This window comes from Aspergillus pseudodeflectus (genome assembly GCF_044049435.1).
Source record: "Aspergillus pseudodeflectus strain CBS 756.74 chromosome Unknown BJX68scaffold_43, whole genome shotgun sequence".
Taxonomy (NCBI): domain Eukaryota; kingdom Fungi; phylum Ascomycota; class Eurotiomycetes; order Eurotiales; family Aspergillaceae; genus Aspergillus; species Aspergillus pseudodeflectus.
This window is the reverse complement of record NW_027263819.1, coordinates 1-23,858: the sequence shown is the minus strand read 5'-3', so window position 1 is coordinate 23,858 and position 23,858 is coordinate 1. Positions and strand designations below refer to the sequence as shown.

The 23,858-nt window shown below is 51.1% G+C and overlaps 10 protein-coding genes across 10 annotated transcripts; 5 read left to right on the top strand and 5 right to left on the bottom strand.

Annotated features, from left to right (window-relative positions):
• On the top strand, positions 1-1,719 carry mvd1 (diphosphomevalonate decarboxylase MVD1). The gene is made up of 2 exons (XM_071041139.1): positions 1-293; positions 374-1,719. The coding sequence occupies exons 1-2, from the start codon at positions 223-225 to the stop codon at positions 1,518-1,520; spliced, it is 1,218 nt and encodes a 405-aa protein (XP_070895866.1). The 5' UTR covers positions 1-222; the 3' UTR covers positions 1,521-1,719.
• Position 1,720: 1 nt separating this feature from the next.
• BJX68DRAFT_243326 (Elongator subunit IKI3) lies at positions 1,721-6,380 on the bottom strand. Its single transcript, XM_071041138.1, has 9 exons — positions 5,048-6,380; positions 4,905-4,997; positions 4,293-4,852; positions 4,092-4,245; positions 3,697-4,039; positions 3,397-3,638; positions 3,215-3,348; positions 2,884-3,163; positions 1,721-2,826 (listed from the first exon to the last, which is right to left on the bottom strand). The coding sequence occupies exons 1-9, from the start codon at positions 6,183-6,185 to the stop codon at positions 1,790-1,792; spliced, it is 3,981 nt and encodes a 1,326-aa protein (XP_070895865.1). The 5' UTR covers positions 6,186-6,380; the 3' UTR covers positions 1,721-1,789.
• BJX68DRAFT_243325 (cytochrome c oxidase VIIc family protein) lies at positions 6,380-7,104 on the bottom strand. Its single transcript, XM_071041137.1, has 3 exons — positions 6,839-7,104; positions 6,735-6,767; positions 6,380-6,671 (listed from the first exon to the last, which is right to left on the bottom strand). The coding sequence occupies exons 1-3, from the start codon at positions 7,014-7,016 to the stop codon at positions 6,646-6,648; spliced, it is 237 nt and encodes a 78-aa protein (XP_070895864.1). The 5' UTR covers positions 7,017-7,104; the 3' UTR covers positions 6,380-6,645.
• A 150-nt stretch (positions 7,105-7,254) lies between these two features.
• On the top strand, positions 7,255-11,107 carry BJX68DRAFT_243319 (ATP-dependent RNA helicase MTR4). The gene is made up of 5 exons (XM_071041136.1): positions 7,255-8,214; positions 8,267-9,328; positions 9,390-9,982; positions 10,034-10,599; positions 10,656-11,107. Exons 1-5 carry the CDS (start codon positions 7,368-7,370, stop codon positions 10,834-10,836), a joined length of 3,249 nt encoding a protein of 1,082 aa, XP_070895863.1. The 5' UTR covers positions 7,255-7,367; the 3' UTR covers positions 10,837-11,107.
• Positions 11,108-11,390: 283 nt separating this feature from the next.
• BJX68DRAFT_150738 (cut8/STS1 family protein) lies at positions 11,391-12,728 on the top strand. Its single transcript, XM_071036667.1, has 2 exons — positions 11,391-11,632; positions 11,693-12,728. Exons 1-2 carry the CDS (start codon positions 11,557-11,559, stop codon positions 12,559-12,561), a joined length of 945 nt encoding a protein of 314 aa, XP_070895862.1. The 5' UTR covers positions 11,391-11,556; the 3' UTR covers positions 12,562-12,728.
• Positions 12,729-13,277: 549 nt separating this feature from the next.
• BJX68DRAFT_150732 (DUF3984 domain-containing protein) lies at positions 13,278-14,877 on the bottom strand. The gene is made up of 2 exons (XM_071036666.1): positions 14,807-14,877; positions 13,278-14,746 (listed from the first exon to the last, which is right to left on the bottom strand). The coding sequence occupies exons 1-2, from the start codon at positions 14,810-14,812 to the stop codon at positions 13,472-13,474; spliced, it is 1,281 nt and encodes a 426-aa protein (XP_070895861.1). The 5' UTR covers positions 14,813-14,877; the 3' UTR covers positions 13,278-13,471.
• Positions 14,878-15,252: 375 nt separating this feature from the next.
• Positions 15,253-16,332, bottom strand: argB (ornithine carbamoyltransferase; the record flags this gene model as incomplete). The annotated part of the gene is made up of 1 exon (XM_071043306.1): positions 15,253-16,332. The coding sequence occupies one exon, from the start codon at positions 16,330-16,332 to the stop codon at positions 15,253-15,255; it is 1,080 nt and encodes a 359-aa protein (XP_070895860.1).
• Positions 16,333-16,543: 211 nt separating this feature from the next.
• BJX68DRAFT_150714 (uncharacterized protein) lies at positions 16,544-19,982 on the top strand. Its single transcript, XM_071036665.1, has 5 exons — positions 16,544-17,565; positions 17,614-18,570; positions 18,618-18,938; positions 18,991-19,178; positions 19,332-19,982. The coding sequence occupies exons 1-5, from the start codon at positions 16,773-16,775 to the stop codon at positions 19,671-19,673; spliced, it is 2,601 nt and encodes an 866-aa protein (XP_070895859.1). The 5' UTR covers positions 16,544-16,772; the 3' UTR covers positions 19,674-19,982.
• On the bottom strand, positions 19,480-21,124 carry BJX68DRAFT_277875 (acetolactate synthase regulatory subunit; the record flags this gene model as incomplete). Its single annotated transcript, XM_071048414.1, has 2 exons — positions 19,480-20,245; positions 20,307-21,124. The coding sequence occupies 2 exons, from the start codon at positions 21,122-21,124 to the stop codon at positions 20,068-20,070; spliced, it is 996 nt and encodes a 331-aa protein (XP_070895858.1). The 3' UTR covers positions 19,480-20,067.
• A 597-nt stretch (positions 21,125-21,721) lies between these two features.
• On the top strand, positions 21,722-23,732 carry BJX68DRAFT_269821 (KH domain-containing protein; the record flags this gene model as incomplete). Its single annotated transcript, XM_071046450.1, has 9 exons — positions 21,722-21,920; positions 21,988-22,067; positions 22,133-22,285; positions 22,437-22,458; positions 22,535-22,587; positions 22,651-22,815; positions 22,877-23,085; positions 23,138-23,648; positions 23,709-23,732. 9 exons carry the CDS (start codon positions 21,722-21,724, stop codon positions 23,730-23,732), a joined length of 1,416 nt encoding a protein of 471 aa, XP_070895857.1.
• Positions 23,733-23,858: the final 126 nt, after the last annotated feature.

Here is a 23,858-nt window from a genome sequence, read left to right as displayed (position 1 = left end):
ATGCGAAAAAGAAGCAAAAACACCGAGTCGGAAATTCTGGTTCGCCTGACCGCCCTCGAACCCCGATGAATTACTCCGACTAGCGATGGACCCCGGGAACTAGACCATTATTTACTTTTCTGGTCCTCTCTCCGAACTTCCTGAACCCCCTTTTTCTGCTGAGTATTCTGTTCATTACTGTCGCAAAATTCTCTGATCAAAACTTCTTGTCCTATCATCGTTATGGCTGCTGTCTCCGAGAGCCCAGTCTTCCGGGCCACCACCACCGCCCCTGTCAACATCGCTGTTATCAAGTAAGCCCGAAACCCCGCCCTCCGTTGTACCACAGGCTCGCTATTGTTCCATCACGAATTGGCTCATAATCGTTGTTTAGGTACTGGGGAAAACGCGATGCCACCTTGAACCTACCCACGAACTCTTCGCTTTCCGTCACCCTATCCCAGAAATCTCTCCGCACCCTCACCACCGCTTCGTGCTCTGCCGATTACCCCGCCGCCGACGAGCTCACTCTCAATGGCAAACCACAGGACATTCAGTCGTCCAAGCGTACCCTAGCATGCCTAGCTAGCCTGCGCGCTCATCGTCAAGAGCTCGAAAGCGCAGATTCCTCCTTGCCCAAGCTCTCGAGCTTCCCCCTCCGAATTGTTTCCGAGAACAATTTCCCTACTGCCGCTGGTCTTGCCAGTTCTGCTGCTGGGTTTGCTGCCCTGGTCCGCGCCGTAGCCGATCTGTACAAGCTACCCCAGTCGCCCAAGGAGCTAAGTAAGATCGCCCGACAGGGCTCAGGTTCGGCTTGTCGGTCTTTGATGGGAGGCTACGTCGCCTGGCGCGGCGGTGACCTCGCAGATGGAAGCGACAGTCTCGCCGAGGAGGTGGCCTCGCAATCTCATTGGCCCGAAATGCGTGCACTCATTCTAGTTGTCAGTGCTGAGAAGAAGGACGTCCCCAGCACTACCGGTATGCAAACGACCGTCGCGACCTCTGAGCTCTTTGCTACTCGGGCAAACGCCGTCGTTCCTGCCCGGATGACTGCTATTGAGAAGGCCATTCATGATCGCGACTTCCCCACATTCGCCGAAATCACCATGCGCGACTCGAACGGCTTCCACGCCACTTGTCTTGACTCGTGGCCCCCAATCTTCTACATGAACGATGTCTCAAGGGCTGCCGTCAGACTCGTTCATGATATCAACAACCTCGTCGGCCGTACTGTGGCCGCCTACACCTTTGATGCTGGCCCGAATGCTGTCATCTACTACCTTGAGAAGGACTCTGCGCTCGTTGCAGGAACTTTCAAAGCTATCCTGGGTACATCCCTCGAGGGATGGTCCGGTCCGTTCTACGAGCCTCTGAAGGACATCACCACCTCAGGCGTGGCCCTGGACCAGGTGGACTCCCGGGCCGTGGATGTGCTCAAGACTGGCCTGAGCCGCGTGATCCTTACCGGGGTCGGCGAGGGCCCGATCAGTGTGGAGGAGCATCTCGTCGGCGAGAAGGGGGAGATTCTCTCTCGCCAGTAAAGAGAAGAGGATTAGCAGAAACAACGACTTATGATTCTACTCAATCGCATAAGAAAATCATTTGAAGGTACATACTAGTTATAATTGCAAGTCGATGCATCGTTTGACACGATACATGATCTGCGCTGGAACTTTCGGGCACGTATCATCCATAATTACATTCTTGAAAATACAGTATACGAGCCACATCATATAGTTTCTCTACTTACATGGTACTATTCTAATTATACCCGAACAGACTTTTTCTTCTACCTCCAGAAAACCGGTCCCTAATTCAACAACGCCGACTTCTTCATCTCCTTAATCTTAGGCGCCTCCTGGGCCCTACCCGTAGAGACAACGCTCTCCCAGAAGACCCTCTGCCCTCCAAGCGGAACCGGAGCATCAACAGGCAGATTCATTGAGACGTCTCCATCCTGCTTTTCCGCACCTTCTTCCTGCTGCATTGGCTCGGCCGCGACGGCAAAGACCTCCACCTGACTCTCCGCACACAACTTGAGAACATCACCCATCGTCTTCTCAATCGCCGCAGCGCGTTGTCTCATTCCCCGCCGAAGCAGCGCATCAACCAGATTCTCTGCCTCGGGGACAGTCGAATTTACACGCTCGATTAAACGCCGCACACTGTTGACGAGGTACTCCTCTTCGTACACAGTTCCCTTCTTTCCACGCGCCCTTTTGCGTTCTTCTTTGCGCCGGTTGCGGGAGCTCTGCCGCGAGCTAGTGGTTTTGCCGGAGGCTGTCTTGCCCGTGTAGCGGGTGAACATACTCTTACCAGCAAGTGTGGATGCGTCCGTCGGCGCCAGCGAGACGTTATCGGGAATATCTATTCCTCCTATACCATCCGCAGCGGCGGGATCACCACCAAAATAAGCCAAGGGATCCTGGATCCGGCGAATACGCAGTTCGCCAATGCGGGGAACCTGGGCAGCGAGTTGTGAGCGGAAATCCGCGAGGAGATCGGTCATGCTACCCATTGCATCGCCGAGGCTGGTGTCGATAATCTCCGGAATCAGGGGTGTGGAATTGTGTAGGGTTAGCAGGCGGCTGGCGTCAGAGAAGCGGGAGCTGCGGCAGAGGAGGCGTGCCGCGGTGGGAATGTCGTGCAGGTGTTCGGAGTAAATTTGTGACGCTGAGGTGTAGTCTTTGTTTTCTTCAATTAGAGTTGTGGCGAGAGACGCCGCGTGGTTTGTTAGGTCCTCCGAGGAGAGGGGGGTGAGCATTGCGCAGTATAGAGATTCGCGCCAGAGATGTGCGAGTTGGTAACACTTGTAGGCGTCTGTGTAGAGAGCCAGGGATTCGTAGGCTGCCAAATATTAGCATCGTGTATTCTTAGAGGGTGTGGATATGGATATATTATTACCAATACCGGCGTCCTGATACTTCGACTCTCCGTATAGGTAGTCCGCGTAGAGGTGGGTTATTTGGTGAAGCAATTCTGGCTGGTACTTGTAGATATCAATAGCGTCCTTGTATAGGACGTGCTTGACTGTGTACTCGCGGAGTTCGTCGTGGACTCCCAATGCGTGAAGATGTTTTAGGGCCTTGGCCCATCTTCCAAGATAGTTGTCGATCTCATAATAACGTCGAAGCTCTGGCAGTTGCTGCAGCTTTCGCAAGAACGGGAGGTATTCACGGGGGTCCTATCGCTATCAGCATGTCTCATGTCGTCTACTTCAATGCAAGGTGCTTACCCTCTGTGCTTGCTGAGCCACAAGTAAAGTGAGCTCCAGGTCATATAGGCCCAAGGCTGTATCATATAGTCGGTTCGCATCCGTCAAGAAGCACATGTGCTCAACCGCATCTTCAGCCTGTTCAGGGCTCTCATCTAAACCTAGTAAGTAAAGGCTAGAGAAGGGCGGTAGAGTAGACGAACCTCTCAAGCGGGCGACAAGTTGAAGACCAGATTCGAGATCTGGTGGAAGCTTGCAAACGTACGCAGTGATGAGGTTGTGCATATTTGACTCGGACCGTTTCTCTAGAGCAGCCAAAAAGCCATCGCAGATTTTATTCACTTTGTTGCCTTTCTTGGCTGGGTTTGTGAGGGCTTGCGCTGCGGTATCGACTTTGAGGGCTCTAAGTGTGTCTTTATAAAGTGTTTGCGAGACATCTTCCTCTCTATATAACGTTAGTGGAAGTTCCTCACTGTTTTTATGTGAAATGGTTGGTGCCATACTTTAAGCGCGAGAGAAACTCATCGACGAAGTCGACTTTCTTCACCTGTTCAACGAATAGCAAGATGCTCTCCATGAACTGTTCAGGGTTGTAGTCATGGATGATGTTCATGTCGACCATTTGACTGCGGCAGGTGAGGAACGCAGATCGATAGTCCTTCCGGTCAATAAATGATCGGATCCCGGCGAGCACGAGGGCTCGCGGGTATATGGTTTCGATATTTCCTCTGGGAGCTTGCAGAATGACCGCAAAGGTAGAAGGCATCACGGTTACGAGACGGGATCCTCGCTCGATGCTTCGACAACGTTCGTCCGTCTCTGGAGTGTCAGGAGGGACTTCCATGTCTATAAACCTGGTCAGTTAGAAACAAACAAGTGCGTTCCAAGTTCCATTAACCTTCGGCGCGGCAAATGTGCACGAATTTCAAGAGGTGTAGAGAGGTGGTGAAAATAACATGAGATGGAGTGAGGAGGAAGGATGTGCAGTTCTTCGCAAGTAACGTCTTGTTTGCGAATAGGCCCCCAGTCCTAGCCAAGGAGATCAAGATCGTCTGATAAATATTAGCGAACTGTCCATAGCGCCGGTTTTGGTCCTTACATCGTCATCCGAGATCTGGACACTCTTGGCCCAGTATGTGTCAACTGCAGGACTCTGGGCCCAGGGATTGACTCGGAACTCATCCAGCGAGGGCATGGTTATGCTAGAATAAGCAACTGTTTGTCCTGGTCGAGGGACGTTGGAGAACCATAATGCTTCGTGGCCTAAGCTTGTAAATATCGAAATCAGCTGCTCGGAGTCACCTGCTTCATAGGCAACCTTGGTTTCCCTTGTTTCCAACGTGGTCCGCTCGATACATGTGTTGTTTGGGCCCGTGTTCCGCAGAACAAAGACTTCATTATCATTAATGAACGCGATTTGACGAGGACGACTATGCTTCTCATCCGACAAGGGATAGCTTGATTCCAGGATCGGTACAGGTACGGGTCGAGATTTAAGAGACCACAGAAAGATGGAGAAGCGGTCATTCATAAGCACAGCTATCCTTGTTCCAGTCTTGCTAAACGCAATGTCAATAGCATTTGAGTCAAGCGCCAGCTCGTTGTGAGCCATAGGTGGCGGGACCCCAGAGAGTCTCAAAGGTGTCAGCTTGAGGTTTTCTTGTGATAGTCAGCAGCTGTGAGAGACCAAGACGTTAATCGTTGTACTTACTTCCGTCAATAACGGCAACAGCTCCGACGTCGTTAGGGGAAGTGGTTGAACCATGTAGCACCTCGAAAACAAATTCGCCATCCAGGATTGACACTGTAACTTCGTTAGTTCTTGTCAACGGAGCAGCGAGATGATCCTCATACCAGTTGAGCCTGTAACAAAGCGCAAAGCCTTCTCCTGATGCCATTTGAAAGCCAACAAAGACCGATTTTCAGGGTCTATGACCACAGGTAACTCCTGTTTAAGATAGTAGTGATAATTGCCGGCCGTCCAGAACTGGACCCTATCCTTGAATTGCACCGCAAGTACTGTAGAGTCAACATTCCAGCTCAAGCTGATATTCGAAGCCCATGTGTTTCGCTCCTCTTCAGTGAGGCGAAGTGTGAACTGGCCATGCCGTAAACCATTTCTCTCAAAGAAAACCACATCGATCTTATCCTCAAGCCTCTGGATGCCCGCGATAAGATTGCCATAGGGTCTCCAGCTAAGGGCACCCTCCAGACCGTCGACAGGCTCGCTCACGCTATCCAAAGTTCCCTCGCGGGAGTAGACTCTGATTGCACGACGGGTGCCACCTTCGATGCTATTCACTGCAACATAAGCACCGTCTCCCCGCCAGCTGATAGTGGCCCTCCCGTCATCAGTACCGCTCAGCTTGCCCTCGTCCACCTTTTCCGGGACAGTGGGATCTCGGAGAGCTTTGGCTCTTTTCCCCTGGAACTGGGTCTCACGCTTTCCCCAGCCGACAGAGACGTGCTGTGATGCCTTGAGGTCCTCCAGGGCTAATGATATCTCAGCAACATTCTCAAACTCCCTAGTCATGTACAAAAACGTATTGGCTGCCGTTGTAAGAGCTAAAAGCTCCTCATCCGGTGACCAAGCGGCTGCTGTAATGCCAACATCAACAGAGCCCACAATCTCGATCTTGTCCTCGCCCGGAAGCGGTTCTTCGCGGACGATGATGATATCGCCTCCCTCCAGTACCAAGCAGGCTGTCAAAGTATCTGCAAAGTAATGTAGAGAGAGAACCCTGTCACAATCAAGCTCGGGTAACGGACATGGGGCGTCCCAGGATGCAATAGTCTCGAAGACTTCTGGGCTCACGGGATCTGAAAAATGGGTATCATGGCGCTTTCTCCGCAGTTCGATGACTGCGTTTGTGGGCGTTGGGCCAAATGTGCAGATAACAGCATCTGAAGATGTATCCCAAGCTGTGGCTGTTAAAGGGAGCTCACTCTGAAGCTGCACCTCTGCGAGGCGCACATTTTTCAGGTTGCGCATCTTTTGATGAGTTGGTGGTTTACCCCACTGCCAAAAACGAGGGGTGTTTGCACGAGAAGGAGGGGAAAAGAGAGAAAAAAAGAGAAGGTGAGATATTAGATAATTATTGGTTCCATAGAGCAAAGGCTTGAGTTATTTAAGGCCTTTGCTCAAGCTGTGTTCTGGTGGAACTGCAGTTGCATCTACCATCTCGACCCAAAGATTTTTTTGATTTTCACAGATAAAAATCCAGCCAATGGATGACTTCATATTCTAATGACTGCTACTATCAACCAGACTCTACAGCGCTTCCTCGAGCCACAACAACAGCCATTGAAAGCTCCAGAAGCTGTCGCAAAACGATTCTCCAGTTCAAAGTCGAATGGATTCTCTAGATTTATACATGATATATGAATTCCCCCATCGTAGGTTACACTCCCCGACTGCGACAAAGCACCCAAGCACGTAGCGGAAGTAGGGTTTAGCGGGTCTTGTAGGTTTGCCAGACTAGAGTGAGAGAAGCGATTAGCTGACTGGGCAAGGCGGAATCAAGGTTGAATGGAGGCATACCAGCAATGGCGAAGGGAGCACCGAAACCGGTGACTGGAGGAGGTACGGAGTTAGCGAAACAAATACTTCAACCCACGGTGTTCACTCAATTGGACGCCACTGACTCATGAAAGCCCAGTATCTGTAGAAGAAGTACTTGGTGAGAGGGTTGAAGGGGATGTTGGAGCGAGGACCCTCATCGTAGTGGTAGGGGCTCGAGAGCTGGGTGCGGGTGGAGGAAAACCCACGGCGGGCAACGAAGGAGGTGGCCATGCGGGCCCGGAAAGCGGCAGCAGCGTTCATCTTGGATAGTGTCAGTACAATTGGGTCGTATATCGAGCAGAGAGTCGTTCAACCTTGAATGAGCAGGAGCGCGATGAGATGATCGAGGCAGAGGAGCTGATCGTGCCATACGGGAAGTGCAGGGCAAGATGGAACCAGCGGCTCCCGATACTGGTCACGTGATATAATGGGACAGGTTCAAGCAAGTTTCTCCGGCGGTCACCCGGCTATTCTCGCTCAACGGCGCCTTCCCTAAACGGGACATTGAAATTTCTTGGTCGCTTCAGTCGGTGGACAAAAGAATAGCTAATTTCAACCATCGACGTTGGTTCACCCCCGCCTGGTGGCCTAAATTCTATCCGGAGCTCGACAATGGATGAGCTTTTTGATGTGTTTGAGGACAAGCCTCAGGCGCCAACCGCCTCCGAGCCCGCACCCAGACGGCCGAAGAAGGATAAAAGCAAGAAGCGACAGGTCAATGGCGATGTGAAGGAAAACGGCGCAACGCCCGAGCCCAAGGAGGATGCTACGGCTGCCGATGTCGCCGATATCGCCGATCAGACTGTTGCCGACGGAGAGGACGAAAATGCTGTAGATGTGGACAGTCTCAACCAACCGGAAGCGAAGCGATTGCGACTGGAGCAGGAACCGGAACCTGTAGTCGCGGATCTGTTCGAAACGGCGCAGGAGCGCGAAATCGCAGGCTCTGCAGGACTTCAGTCTGAGAAGGAGGCAGGTCCAGTTGTGTTGTCCCACCAAGTCCGACATCAAGTCGCCATTCCTCCAAAATATCCATACGTACCTATCTCTCAGCACAAGGCCCCAGAAAATCCCGCGAGAGTATGGCCCTTTACGCTCGATCCTTTTCAACAGGTTGCCGTCGCATCTATTCAGAGGGAGGAAAGTGTGCTCGTTTCGGCCCATACCAGTGCAGGGAAAACGGTGGTTGCAGAGTACGCCATCGCCCAGAGTCTGAAGAACAACCAGAGAGTCATCTACACAAGTCCGATCAAAGCGCTGAGTAACCAAAAGTACCGGGAGTTTGCTGCAGACTTTGGAGATGTCGGATTGATGACGGGAGATGTGACGATAAATCCAACAGCTACTTGCTTGGTGATGACGACGGAGATTCTGAGATCTATGTTATATCGTGGCTCAGAGATTATGCGAGAAGTTGGTTGGGTTATCTTCGACGAGATTCATTATATGCGAGATGCTAGTAAGTGTACTGCACACAATAAACATTTGCATATCACTAACTACTGATATAGCGCGAGGTGTTGTTTGGGAAGAGACGATTATCTTACTTCCTGACAAGGTTCGCTACGTGTTCTTGTCCGCTACGATACCTAATGCAATGCAATTCGCCGAATGGATCACGAAAATGCACAATCAGCCATGCCATGTTGTCTATACCGACTTTAGACCCACCCCGCTACAACATTACTTCTTCCCCGCCGGCTCAGAAGGCATGCACCTAATCGTGGATGAAAAGGGCGTTTTCCGCGAGGAGAATTTCCAGAAGGCTATGAGCTCGATTGCGGACAAGAAGGGTGACGACCCCTCAGATGCAATGGCTAAACGAAAAGGAAAGGGGAAGGATAAGAAGCTGAACAAAGGCGGCAACCAGGAAAACAACGATATATACAAGATTGTGAAGATGATCATGCTTAAAAGTCTTAACCCCGTTATCGTCTTCAGCTTCAGCAAGCGCGAGTGCGAGTTCTATGCTCTGAGGATGAAGAATTTGGCCTTCAACGATGATTCCGAGAAAGAGATGGTTTCCAAGGTTTTCAACAGTGCGATTGAAATGTTGTCGGAAGAGGACAGAAACCTGCCCCAGATTCAAAACATCTTGCCGCTTCTTCGGAGGGGAATTGGTGTTCATCATTCTGGACTCCTTCCGATACTCAAGGAAACTATCGAAATTTTGTTTCAAGAGGGTCTTATCAAGGTCCTATTCGCCACCGAGACCTTCTCCATTGGTCTCAATATGCCTGCTAAAACTGTCGTCTTCACAAGTGTGCGGAAGTTCGATGGCTTCAGTCAGCGCTGGGTCACTCCTTCGGAATTTGTTCAAATGTCAGGCCGCGCTGGTCGAAGAGGTCTTGACGACCGAGGTATTGTTATAATGATGATTGGCGAGGAGATGGATCCTGCTGTCGCGAAGGAAATCGTCCGTGGAGAGCAGGACCGCCTGAATTCTGCCTTCCATCTGGGTTACAACATGATTCTGAACCTCATGCGTGTAGAGGGTATCTCTCCCGAGTTCATGCTTGAGAGGTGCTTCTACCAGTTTCAGAACACCGCCGGCCTAGCAGGCCTCGAAAAGGGCAAGTATTAGTGTCTATCTATCAGCGTGGCATATTTTTTCCCCCGCTAACTGTGATGCAGAACTTGGCGAACTAGAGGAAAAGAGGACAAACATGACCATCTCCGATGAGGGAACGATTCGTGAATATTACGACCTCAAAACACAGCTTGATCAGTTCAGTGACGATGCACGAACCGTCATTAGTCACCCAAAGTATTCCGTACCCTATCTCACGTCTGGCCGCCTGTTGAACATCAAATATAAAGATTTTGACTTCGGCTGGGGCGTGGTGGTGAACTGCAAGAAGCGAAAGCCCGCAAAGAATTCAGAAGAGATCAGCGACCATCAGAGTTGGGTTGTCGATGTTCTCTTGAAAGTCGCTGATGGGCCATCTGTTGGCACCAAGACGTTTGGTGATCTCCCACCTGGTGTTCGTCCGCCAAAGGAGGGCGAGGGATTCCAAATGGCGGTTGTTCCGCTGCTTCTCAACTGTATTCAATCGATTTCACATGTCCGCTTGCACCTTCCCAAAGATGTGCAATCGGCTGGTTCACGCGAAGTTGTCCGAAAGAAGGTGGATGAGGTCAAAAAGCGGTTCCCAGACGGAATCGCGGTACTCGATCCGATCGAAGATATGGGCATCAAGGATGACGAGTTCAAGAAGTTATTAAGGGTAAGTGGTGTCTGTAGCAGAGGCAGCAGACAAGACGCTAACAAACCATAGAAAATTGAGGTTCTCGAATCTCGTCTACTCGCTAATCCGTTGCATAACTCTCCGAGATTGGAGGAACTGTACCAACAGTATTCAGAAAAAGTGGAGCTTGGAAACAAAATCAAAGCAACCAAGAAGAAAATATCCGAGGGCATGGCAATCCAGCAATTAGACGAGCTCAAATGCCGCAAACGAGTTCTCCGCCGGTTTGGATTCATCAATGAGGCCGAAGTTGTCCAGCTGAAAGCTCGTGTCGCATGTGAAATCAGCACTGGTGACGAGCTGATGCTCAGCGAGCTTCTCTTCAACGGCTTCTTTAATAAACTGACCCCGGAGCAAGCAGCGGCCGTTCTGAGCGTCTTTGTGTTTGAAGAAAAGTCAAAGGAGACACCGCCGCTGTCAAAGGATGAGCTTGCAAAGCCCCTCAAGGAGATCCAAGCGCAAGCACGGATTGTCGCCAAAGTTGCCCAGGAGTCGAAGCTAGCCGTTAGTGAAGAAGACTATGTTCAGAGTTTCCATTGGGAGCTTATGGAGGTCATTTACGAATGGGCTAATGGAAAGTCATTTGCTGATATTTGGTAAGTTGCTGACTTTTCCAGCTTTCGAATCCCTGAATTTCTCTAACTTCATCTAGCGGGATGACGGATGTTTATGAAGGCAGCTTGATCCGTGTCTTCCGTCGGTTAGAAGAGTGCCTGCGGCAAATGGCCCAGGCATCCAAGGTCATGGGCAGCGAGGAGCTTGAGAGTAAATTCGAGACTGCCTTGACAAAGGTCCGCAGAGATATTGTTGCCGCCCAGTCTCTGTATCTGTAAACGACGAGGCAGGTTTCTGAGGCTTGTGTATGTCATTGGAAGTGAGCTACGAGGTGTAATCTTGGTTGTCTTGGGAGCTGCATTTCCCTGGCGTCGGGCTAAAAAGGTTTTCAGCCATTTTTTTCTATTATTTAATTGCCTTGTCGAGTTTTCCCCCCAGATCTGTATGTTATGTGGTATCGTTATATCCTGAGAATTTACTGGGGAGGAAAAAGTGGCAAAACACTGTACAGAAGCCGGATAAGCTCGGAATATCATTTAATGGACGAAGTGACAATCTAAGAAGTAAGGTCTTATTTTAGACGAGGAGGGCAGAAATAAAAATGATACAAAGAGTTGCCCAACTGATTTGGATATGATGTGAAGGCACTTTTTTCTTGGACTGCATTCTGGGTCTGCGTTGCCAGCTGCAACCCGCCCTGGTTGTCTGGCTGCGTCTCTCCACCGCTTAAGTTGTCTTTCTTTGCTCTTCTTTCCCCACCACCACCACGACTCATTCTCCCTGCCCCTGCCTCCTCTCTCTCTTTCTCCTCTTCACTGCATCTTTTTCTGTCTCTCCCTTGCATCATCTCCTTTCTAGTTCACGCCTTTCTTCTGTCTTCCTCGTGCTAGTAGCTGGTTGTCTCCGACTCCCTTATTACTGCCTCCGCTCCCCTATCACCCAGCTACCAAGGTCCGACCTCTCACCCTTCCTTTGCCAGCCAACTGTTTGTGGCCATCATGAACAGTCTGGTGGCTACACCACCTGTGCCTCCTCACTTCTACGAATATTCTCGCCACTCTCCCTCTCGCTCGAGTACGTCTAGTCCGGCTTTCCCGAGGTCGTATAAACTCTAATTCTAACCCAACATTCCAGTGTCTACTCCGAGCCACCACACTTCCAGCAGCCGCAAACGGAAAGCAGAAGACGACAACAATGATTATGATAGTCGAATGTCCGCATCTCCTACGAACTCCCCAGCCGTCACCCCAAGATCCCTACCAGCGAATCGACAACTGAAACGTGCTCGACCCAACGTTGGTGGCAGGCCACTCTCTCTTCCCCGTCTACTTGAAACTCTCGACACAGATGCTCTCCGCGGCGTTCTTCGGTCTATCTGCGACCGACATCCCAGTTTAGCTGATGAGGTGGTTCAAAGTGCCCCTCGCCCCAGCGTTGCATCTGCCCTTCAAGTCCTTCGAAATTATCAAACCACCCTTCAATCCTCGTTTCCGTTAGGAGGCAACACTGAATCCGACTACGCCTACAATCGAGTTCGGCAGCCTCTAGGGAGCCTTCTCGAAGCCTTAAGCGATTTTACACCACATTTCTTACCGCCCAATGAGTCCCAAGCTTCGGTATCTTTGAGCTATCTGGATGGTGCCACAGACATCATACACTCGTTGCCGCGTTGGAGCTCACCTCAGAACAACGTAGAGCGGGACTCTGCGTATGATGAAATCTGCAAGGCCTGGATTCTGGTGATTCGAGAGGCCGCAAAACGTGGTGGTGGAATTCAGTTACAGTACGGAGGCTGGGACCAAAAACTGGCGAAACACAATCAGAACTCCGGGGGAAGACTTCAGGCAGCCGTCAACGACCTCGCATCCAGCTTGGGATGGATGCACGGGCCGGATTCTCAAGGTTTTGGAAGCCCCGGAGGCAACGATCTTGGGTCAATTCGTGAGCAACTTCTTTCCGGTACATACGGGCTTGGAACTCCGGTCAAAGTAGGACCTTGGTAAACAACCTTTCTGTGTCCGATCACAACCTTCCGCCAACTTAACAGTGGCTATCCCGGCCATCGAAGTCTTTGTTGCCCTTCGAATCCTCGCCCCGTGCATGCCCACCTTCGATACGATCACGATACCTACTGCATGAACTAGACTTACAAGGTTCATCTGGCGTTACTGTGTGCAATCAGGCATTTTCCATCCCTTTTTAACCCATGCTTCCTCTGTTTCCCCATATGTCACTATTCTGCATCACCTCCATCCATTCTACTATCATCTAGATCGTTTCACAGGAGTACTTATCGTCATTACGCTGCACACATTACTTGGGGTGGTATCGTCGGCAATGGTTTCTTATTCATCCCCTATCTCATTGGGTTTTTTCTCCCCTTGTCGTCATCGAAGTTATGTCAGGTCCTTTTTGTATACCCAACCTCACCTTTTTCTCGATTCACACGGTCTACACTATGCCACCTACTTCACCCCCATTTCTTCTGCCTCAGCAGACTCTCTTATACACGTCATGCGGCCATAGTTCAATTGAAGGACCCAATCATGTGGTCGAAGAGCTGCTTAAGCTCTGACGTTTGCCAAAGTCCATGAGGCTACTTTGTATACCTACAATCCTATAGGTCTCGTAGTCCTACCACCGTCGGCCTTAGCTTGAGTAGAAATCTTCCCTCCAGTTTCGTATATATCCCACTGCCTATCATTGAACCAGGACCAAGAACCCAGTGTTAATCGGGAGCCATTCAGTTCGGTTGTAAGAAATATACAGGCAAGACCAAGCTAGTAGATATTCATTACACGCTGCTCCGATGCTGTATTCAGAACGGTAAGACCGCAAACGCCTTGATAGGGACGAGCGAAGATCACACTATAACAATTCGGCCGAGGGTTTGATGGAAGCAGGCAAACAACCCTACGCAGATATCAACGCTCGCCTCATCGCCCGGAAAAACCACCCTGCATCCTCCCAACCGCCGTGCTCCCCAGCCATTTCAGCAGGAAGTTCCTCGTGGGTGGTGTCTGACGCTTGACTCCTAGTCTCGTCATGATCATTGTCGGATGATTCTGCAATCGAACGAGTAGCTATTTGGTGGGGCTCTTCTGGATGAGCTTCCTCTGGCCCGGGTGGCCCGTTGTTCAGCGGATCTGCGGAGGAAAGCGGCCAGTCGTCCACACCGAATAACGTCCACTCGACTAACCGGTCTACGAAGCTTCCGAGGCCAAAGCCGCGCTCGCGGGTGAGGCGCCGCAGCTCGCGTTCGTCCATTTCTTCGTCTTCTGATGATGATGGGTCCCAATCATTTGAGGCGGCGGAGTCATACCCGCCGTCACCCTGCTCCATGGTGTCTCGCATCTCCGCGCGGACTCGCTCGTCTATGAAATCCGGAAGTAAGGAGAGAGAAGACCTCGGCTCATCGTTGGTGTGCGGAGTGCGTGGCCTCGAACCCGCGTGTATGCTACTCCGCTTCGACGAGGAAGGCATGGTCATTTCAAGACCGGTCATGGAAAGGTCCGGCCTACTGTTGCGTCGACTCTCTGTACGGGACCGCGAAGACGCAGCGGGGGTCGACCGGCCAGATCGTGAGCGTCTACCCATGCTCGTTCGCAGAGACTGTGAAATAGCATCCACTTCATACTTTTGGCCCTCGGAAACCAAGCTGGTCGAACTCTCCCGTTTCACAAGCCAGCTTTGGCCCTTTTCTTCACGAGCAGACGAAGCCAGCGCTATTCCAGCGCGAAGCATCCATTCTGGATCCCGCGCGTCGGCAGTCTGGTGGCGCACCGCCGTAGGACGCTTAGTCCTTCCGCTTCCGCTACTTCTTGAATGGTGAGGGTGATGATGCAGCGGTGGATTCACGTTCTGATCGTGGAGGCTGGAGTCGCTTAGATGAATAGGCGTTGAGCTCTTGCTTCTGGTGTGGTGGCGGACGCGCGAGCCGTTCCGCGAAGGAGTGCGGGATAGAACCCCGGGTGTTCCTGGTACCGAGTAGCTAGATAAATAGGAGGTTCTGGTTGGGGTTTCGACGGATTCATTGCGCGGCGTGAAATAATCCTGTTGGCTTTCATTTGAATCCCCATCATCATCGTCAATAGGGTAGCGTGGTGTCAAAGGTGCGACGGATATCTGATTTAAAGATGGATAAGAGCGGCGGGAGCGGAAGCCTGTCTGGGGTTGGGGTTGGGTGGACTATCGAGAAGCGCGTTAGTAGCTGGTCGGCGAATGATGAGGAAAGGTAAAGTTACATACATCCATTGCGAGATGATATTGATTTAATATTTGTGATTATCCAGCGCGCAATTTCCTGACGCTAGGAAAAGGAGAAAGAGGATGAAATACAATCGAGGTCGATGGCCGGGTGTAGTAGGCCTGGAATCTGGACCCCCGGTAAAACCTTATGACGACTCCGCTGCATGTTTTTGGCATGTGAAAATCGCCTTGTTTGCTCGAAGATCTGCTTTGTTTCTGTAGGCGATAGGTAACGGAATAGAAGATGACACTCTGTGCAGTAGCCTCGGTTCAAATTCCAAGGAGGAATGACGGAGTAGGCTGTTGAGGCATCCATCTCGCTGCCCTAAAACTTTGATTACGTTCCATCTATACATCGGCTTGAAGGGTCTTAAGCCACCAACAACAGGGCCTCTTGGAAACGCTACTCATTTTTAATCAATTATAGACTAAACAGTCCTCAAAATTCACTCGATCTTTCCCTTATTGACGACAAACCCCTCCAAAGCAGAAATTGCGGCCCATAACCGGTTCTCAGCCTCGGGGAAGACGAGCGATCGATGACCGTAGAAAACCTCATCACTGACCTCCTCTGGGTGTCGCGGAAGGCAGTGCATGAACTTCCAGCCTTCCTTGGCGCCTCCACGCTTGGCAAGGTCAGTTGTGATCTGGAAGCCTTCGAATTCTCGAAGCCTCTTGGCTGTCTCTTCCTCGAATCCCATGGACACCCAGGTGTCCGTTACTAGAATGTCTGCATCCTTGACCGCCTCTTCAGGAACATTGGTTTGCAGGAGTTTTCCGGGCCGCGAAACGCCCTCTCCAGCAGACTTGATAAGCGCGACCATATCCGCTGGAATCTCATAGCCCTTAGGGGTCGCAACAGCAACGTCAATTCCCATCTTAGTGGCAGCAATAGCCATATCGAACAGAACGTTGTTGGAGTCGCCCACCCAAGCGATCTTCAGGCCCTCCAGGCCTAGACTTGAGAGATGATGGGCTTTGGGTGTGAATGTTTCGTAGATAGTCTGAAAGTCCGCAATGGCTTGTAGAGGATGAAAGGAGTTGCACAGAGCATTGATGACTGGAACAGAAGAATGCTTCGCAAGACTAGCAATCTCCTCATGTGGACCAACTCGTGCAACCATGCAAGACACCATGGACGAGATGACAACTGAGGTGTCATATAAGGACTCGTTGACTCCTAATTGAATGTCATCCTTGCCTAGGAACATCGGGTGACCGCCCAGCTGCACCACAGCGCCTTCTGTTGAGACCCTTGTCCGTGTGCTTCGTTTGCTGAACATCATGGCAACCGTCTTCCCTGACAATGAACCAAGCAGGTTCTGAGGAATTGATCCGGACTTGATCGCTCGCTTGTGGGAAGAGGCATTGCGAACGAGAGTTGCGAATTCGGTGGGAGAGAGATCCGCGATAGAGAGCAAATGGCGGGGAGCAAATGGAGAGGTCTGGGGCGTTGTCTGCGAAGAGTAAAGTCGCACGGACTGTCGCATGGGCTGACGCTTCAGAGCAGAGCGGAGGGAAGCCATTGGGAGGGTGTGAGGCATGATGAGCGTGTAGAGTTAAAAGGCAGAGAAATAGCTCTTGAGGACAAAATAATAAATGGTTGAGGAGTGACTCAATTTCCGCCCTAATTCCATTTATGGTGACTCGGACTCGCCCAGAGCTTCTGGGGTGGGCCCTCAAGCGTGGGACGCTTACTAGCTTAACTTGCGCCCGCTGATCACCTCCATCACGAACGATGATACTCCGTACAGTCGGTAGTCCTTACTCTTCGTCATCATCTTCATCCCCCACTTTCATCACCTTTATCTAGAGTCTCGGATGTCAACGTCTTCTATTATAATTCCTCTATCTCCTATTTACATGAGATCTCTCATTTGAATCCTTCGGGCCTTTGTCCGCCGTCTGATCAGGCCCGGTGCTCTCTCCACATCAATCTCTCACTCCACTCTTTGAATTGTCCGCCATGACGGACGAGACAAGCCAGCCCCTGCTGGGCGAGCACGCCGACTATTCACCTCATCAGTCTGCATTTACATATGAGCAACGCCAATCTTTTGAAGTGTCTTCTGAGTCTACCCCGCTCCTCCACCGCCGCAATGATGACCTGTCGACATATGGCGGTATTGAACCACGACGGGCCCCTTCTCCAGTGTACGGCACGCTTTCCTCCGAAGACGATCCCAAAAATCCACGAAGGAGGATTGGATGGGCTTTTATCTGTGGCCTACTTGCTGTCAGCGCCATTATCGCCATCCTTATCCTAGCTTTCCTCCTCCCGTCCGTTGTCAAGCAATATGTGAAGGAAGCCGCCGTGCTGAAGCCCACAAACCTATCAATCGAATCTGCCACGAGCGAGGGAGTAAGAGCAAGGGTCCAGGGGGGTGTATTCCTCGATGCTGGTCGCGTCGAAAGGGGGCCGGTACGAAATATTGGGCGTTTCGTCACTTGGATTGGGCGCGAAGTCGAGGTTGGAGAGTCGAAAGTCGAGGTGTACCTACCAGAATACCACAATACTTTGGTCGGAACTGCGTCGCTACCCTCGATGAAAATAATTATCCGGAACGGCCATGTGAATCACCTGGATTTTAGAGCCAATCTAATGGCCGGTGAGACCAAGGCCCTGCGGTCCGTCGCCATTGACTGGTTAGACGGAAAGTTGAAACGCTTGAACCTTCAAGGAACAGCCACTCTGCATCTCAAATCAGGCCTGCTGAGTCTGGGTGAGCAGACTCTGACCGACTCTATGACGTTCAAAGGTGAGATTCACAAGTATGATACATTACAGTATACTAATACAGTATTAGGCGATGACCTTCCATCTTTGCCGGATGTTGATATCACACGGTTTAGCGTACACGACGTCGACTCTCCCGACGACGATGAAGCAATGGCCGTGGACGTTTCTGTCTCGGTCTTGACTGACTTGCCCTTTTCTCTGTGCATTCCTCCTCTTGGCTTCAAAGTCCTTGTGGCCAACTGCGCGCCGAACGACCCTTATATCTCGGTGGCGGATGTCATCACCAAAGAGGTCACAGTAACGCCTGGCTCCAGAACCGTGCTCGACGTTGCTGGCATTATCCGGGGTCTCTCTGATGAACTTACATCAAATTGTCCAGGTGAAAAGAGCTCGCCCCTTGATTCCCTTCTTACAAACTATATCCACGGTCTTCAAACGACAATTTACGTTCGTGGAGCTGATTTCCCATCATTGGGCACGCCCAAATGGGTAACCGATATCCTCAAGAGTGTGACTGTACCCCTACCCTTTACCGGACGAGCTTTGGATCATATTGTGAGAAACTTTACCATGTCTGATGTTCATTTCTCGCTTCCGGACCCCCTAGCAGAGCCTGATTCTCCAGAATCTCGACCGACCGTCTCTGCTTTGGTGAAAGTATTGATAGGATTGCCGGAACAGGTTGGGTTTGACTTGGACGTACCGCGAGTCCGAGCAACTGCCGATGTTTACTATCATCAAAGTAAACTAGGCGTGTTAAATCTGAAAGAATGGCAGTCTGCTAACTCGACACTTGTTCACGACGTCGACAATACCACCGCATTACTCGTTGAATTCCCAATGCGCAAAGCGCCGCTCGAGGTGACCGATGACGACGTGTTGACAGACGTACTTTCGAGCTTAATCTTTCAAGGGAAGCCTGTTCAACTTACAGTCTCTGCGAGCGTCGATGCAGAGATCTCCACAAGCCTTGGAGAATTCGCCGTCCGCGGGATTCCAGCCGACAGCAAATTGACCGTCAAACGTGAGTTATACCGGGCAGAAACGATATCCGTTACTAATATCTGATAGCACCATATGGCGGCTCGCTCCCTGATGGTTTAAGTCCACATTTGGAATCACTTGCGCTAGGAGACACGACAGAGTCCTCGCTTCTCGTGAAAACAGCGGTTAACTTCACAAATCCGACCCAATACTCAATCTCACTACCTTTTATCGATCTCTTGCTTGTCTACAACTCGACAAAGGTTGCGCATATGACCACGAATGATGTTAGAATTGTTCCCGGGGCAAACTCTGATATTCCTATTGATCTTCGATGGAGTCCACATGACCTAGGCGGGCCTTCAGGTGTACTTGCTGGTCGAGATTTGATCTCGCAATATGTGTCAGGTGAGTAAAGTTACTGAGCAGAGCAAGGTCATGTTATTGACACGTACATCAGGTCACAACACTTCAGTCACAGTCACAACGCACAAAGGAACCATTCCAGCGCTACCCAATCTGGGGCAGTCCTTATCCAGACTAGGGTTCGAAGTTCAGATTCCTAGACTACCTGTCCGTCGTGATCCCGACGGTGATCCAGATCAGCCTGGCCACAATGGCCCCGGAGGGTTCATACAAGAAGCCACGGTATTATCCGCCTTCGTAGATACCGTCTCTGAACATATCATTTGATATTACACAAATATATATTGAGCGCGATTGTGTGTTTTCGCTGTATAGACTTTCCTTCAAAGACGGCATTTTGTTCTAAGGAAGACAGCTAACTCCCGACTGTCACAGCTACATCTACTTTCATCAACTGCCGAGTTTACCTTGTTTTCGCCCCTGACCAATACAACTATAGAGGTCACATCGGTGGAAGCACAAGCATTCCGAAACCATGACGAAGAAGTCGGCACAATCAACTATTATGAACCTTTTTCAGTGCCGCCAGGGATTTCTCATTCTCCTCGGCTACCTGTCGACTTGAATCTAGGTGGAATCGGCTACGGTGACCTCAGGAGAGCTGTTGGTGGTTCACTAGACTTGGATACTGTGGCGAAGATTGGCGTTCGGGTCAAAGATTATGAGGATATTATTCATTATCATGGAAAGGGAATCAAGGCGAAGGTTAAACTGTGATTGGGTATTTGCACACGGGAACCGAGGGTTCCTGCATCATTATCTGGGGTTTTGGGAGTTAAATGGCGCTAGAAGACAGGATTCCAGGATTCATTGAGATTGATAGCATAGCTTGGAATCAAGTGATTTCACGGGTGCATTCCAGCCCAGCAATGGTTAGGGCTTATCATATGCAGCCAGCCTATTCTACTGTGAATCGTTTCTCCAATCTGCATAGTACAAATTCGCACTGGATGCGATTCCTGAAGTCTAAAAAGCATGCAAAACTATGCAAACATTAAGAATCAACAAATCTTGATGGTGAGCTTGCGATAAGAGATGCAGAGTATTACGAAACCTCAAATAGGAACAACTTTCGTTTTTTGAATTACAAGCCTTTCATATAGAACATCAATTAGCCGGGAGGAAGGGTGCTAGCATCGACCACGTCGGCGGCATCCTTCTCAATCTCGTCGTTCGGCTCGAAGAGAGGAGAACGAGGAAGGGCCATCAGGCCGGTACGGGTGGACTCGAGGATACCGAAGGGGGAAATGAGCTTCATGAAGGAATCGATACGGTTGGGCTTAGCGGAACTATAAGGAAAGTTAATATCTCGGCTCATGAGCAGGTTTATCGAATCACAGGAAGACAAACATTTCGACAATGCAGTTGTTCGTGCTGATATCCAACACCTTGCCACCGAATTGGTGAGTCAATCGTGTAATGGCATCCAGATGCTCGTGCTTGTGTCGGAGAGCTTGACTGCTGGGCAAGTTGCGGGGGTGGAATTCCTCAGCAGTCTTGGACAGAGACCGTTCCTCGCCGTTCTTCTCCCTCTTGCCTTCTACGGCATCGACGGGTGTTGTGATCTCACGATGGTGCTGGAGCAATTCCTCGAAGAACTCAGGGCCCAAAATGCTGACCTTGGCCAAGAGGAGTTCACGCTGTACAAGCGCAGAGTCCGTGTAATCGAGCACAGCCCAAACAGGGACGAGATCATCCAGCTGGCGGCGGGCCTGCTCAACGACTCCGTCCTGACCCTGCAGCACGATGGTCATGCGAGACAGATCCTCCACCTCGGTATTACAGACAACAAGACTGTCAATGTTGAAGCCGCGGGCCGCAAGAATCCCAGAGACACGAGAGAGCACACCGGGCTCGTTCTGTACCAGACAGTTCAGGATATGACGCTTTGGCGGGTTTGTCGGGCGAACGGGGGTCTCGTAGAGGATTGACGAGACGGCTGTCGGGGCGTCCCATTGCGGTGAGATGTCCGAGACTGGGAGGGTAAGAGGGGAGCGGCGGTGGAGAGCCTTGTAGGCCAATGCTGAGGTTGAGCTGGAGGAGGCCCTGGAACTCGTAGTAAAGGTTGATCGGGGAAGGGCAGATGCAAGCCGAGAGCTGCGGCCAACCACCGAGAGGAAAGGCATTGATGCTGTCGAGGACAGCGTCAGAGGACGTCGGAAAGCCATGGTCTTCCCCCCGGATTGGAAAAGACTGGCAGGTGAGGCGGTTGGAGTCGAAAAATCGCAGTCATGGATGGCTTGCGCATTTCATTTTATTGTTGGGTCCGGTCACGGGTCCGACCTCGGGGAGCTGACTCATTCTCCGGAGTATCGATACTGTCCGGAGATTACCGCTAAACCCACATAGGATTAGCATCTTATCGATGCACATGATCTGAAGCTCCCAAGCCTTTGACATCTCTCGACTTCGTCCTGCCAGTGGGAGGTTGGCAACCACGAGCAGCAAAATCACCATCAATTGATGTAGACATGTGACTTGGAGTAAGCGTTGAATGACCTGCCCTGCCTGGGAGTCTTACCCTTCCTTACCTTGGAAACTCATACCTAACTTAGTGCTATTATTTGCTCCACTCTTATTGGCTCCGATAGGCACAAAGCACCCCCGGTTCAGCCTTTTTGCACTAGCGGCAAGCAACTCCACCGCCAAAACTATCAGTCCTTTCAGCCGACTATTTGTCTCGGCCGCCTTCGAGGTTGTCTCCAGGACATCCCACACTCACTCTCCCTTGTTTTCGCCTTGATCTGGGTTACACAACATCTACCATGGCCGACGACGATCGCCGTACCAAACGCTCGCGGTTCGACCAAACTACTCCAGAGCCTCGACGCCAGTCGCGGTTCGACCGGCGTTCTCGATCTCCTTCTTCGCGACAGTCCGAGGCTACTCGAACCCGGAGCCCCCTCAGTCGCGAGCCTCGAAGCCCCGGGGCTTCCAACAAGGCTGATCCTGTCGCGGCAGCTGGTGTGTTGTGACCTTTTCTGCGGACTAAGTCCTGTACAGTGTTGCTCAATTAACCCGTGGATAACAGCTGCTGCCGCCGCCAAAATCAACGCCCAGTTGCAGGCTAAAAAAGGAATTCAACACGTCGATGTACCGCCCATTCGCTCCGTCAGTGTGCCTCCTAGGAACTATTCGGCCGTTCAAGAGTCGCTAAAACTTGATTAAATGATTAGACGTCGAGCCCGTCCCAATCCGCCACCCCATCCGCCGGCGATGCCAAACTGAATGCCGAAATTTATGTTGCGGATGGTGACTATATCAAAGACATCGAAATCAATGACCTGCGCAACCGCTACACACTGACAAAGGGGTCAACGCAACAGATGGTAATTACTCCTGCTATGTCCACTGATATTCCAGGCGCATTTTCTCCCTATCTAACCCCGATCTACTGTGGTTGTGAAGAAAGCTTACCCAGCTCATGCGTAGCATTTAACCGTCGTTTGCATCTGCTGACCTCCCTTGCGTGATATTTAGATAACGGATCAAACTGGCGCCGGTACGCCTTCATTCCATGTTACCTTTTTATCAACTGTTTTACTCAAGAAGGAAGCTCATCAATTGATTCTCTCAAGATGTTACCACTCGAGGAAGTTATTATCCCGACAAGAGCATGGCCACCGCAGCCGTAAGTGCTTTCAACCTATCTGGAAGGAGCCTCGTTATCTAACGTGTGTTTCTCTCCGTCCAGAACCCGCCGCTGTACCTCCACGTGACAAGCACGAGCAAAGAAGGCCTCGAGAAGGCTGTCGAACTGATCGACGATCTCATGAAGAGGGAACTACCCAACCTAGTGGATGAACGACGATTTCGCCGCCGGGAGCCAGAACAAGTCGAGCGCGACGAATTTGGTCGCGTATGCACCCCCATTCCATGCTGTGCATTTTCAAGGTTGAGGGCTGACAGACACGCTGCAGCGCAAATGGCCCGAGGAAAAGATCCCTATCGGTTTAGAACCTATCCCAGGTTTCAACCTCCGTGCCCAAGTCGTCGGACAGGGAGGTGCCTACGTGAAGCACATACAGCAGAAGACGCGGTGCAAGGTTCAGATCAAGGGCCGTGGCTCTGGCTTTATGGAACAAAGCACTGGCAGAGAGAGTGACGAGCCAATGTACCTTCATGTTGCGTAAGTAGTCCCCAGCTAGGTAAGGCATAACCATTGTGCTAATGAGATATAGTGGTCCCGATCCCAACGAAGTCCAGAACGCAAAGGAGCTATGCGAGGATTTGCTGGCCAACGTTCGGGAACAGTACCAACGGTTTAAGGAAAACCCGCCTCAACATAATTACGGAGGCTATGGGCAGCGCGGGGACCGCCACAACAACTACGGTGCGGGTGGAGGAGGCGGAGGCTACGGCAGTGGCTATGGCAATCAACATCAACATCAGCAAACCCCTCCCGCTTCAGCGAGCCCGTCTGGGCCAGGAACCCCGGCAGCTGCTACGAGTGCCGCCGACTACAGTGCGCAATACGCCCAGTATTACGGCTCCGATCCCTATGCTGCATATGGCGGTTACCAGAACTACGTCGCCTATTATCAGTATTACCAGCAGGCTGCTGCCCAACAGCAACAACAACAGTCAGAGAGTCCTGCTCCTCCCCCTCCCCCAGCATCTGAAGCCCCTCCACCACCACCTGGGTCTGGTTCTCCTCCGCCCCCACCCCCACCTGGTGGCAGCTACAGTGCTGTATGTGCAACTTCTCTTTTCCATTACCTAGTGTCAGATCACTAACAAAGCCGAGTATAGGTTCCGCCGCCCCCAGGACTGTGAATATGTCTGCATGCCAGCGACACCCCTTGGATAATCAAATCACTAATCTTGCAGGCGGACAGTGGTATGCTAAGATGACCTTCTTATCCAATGACCTGTCTTGTGTAGGCGAGTTTAGTCAAACCT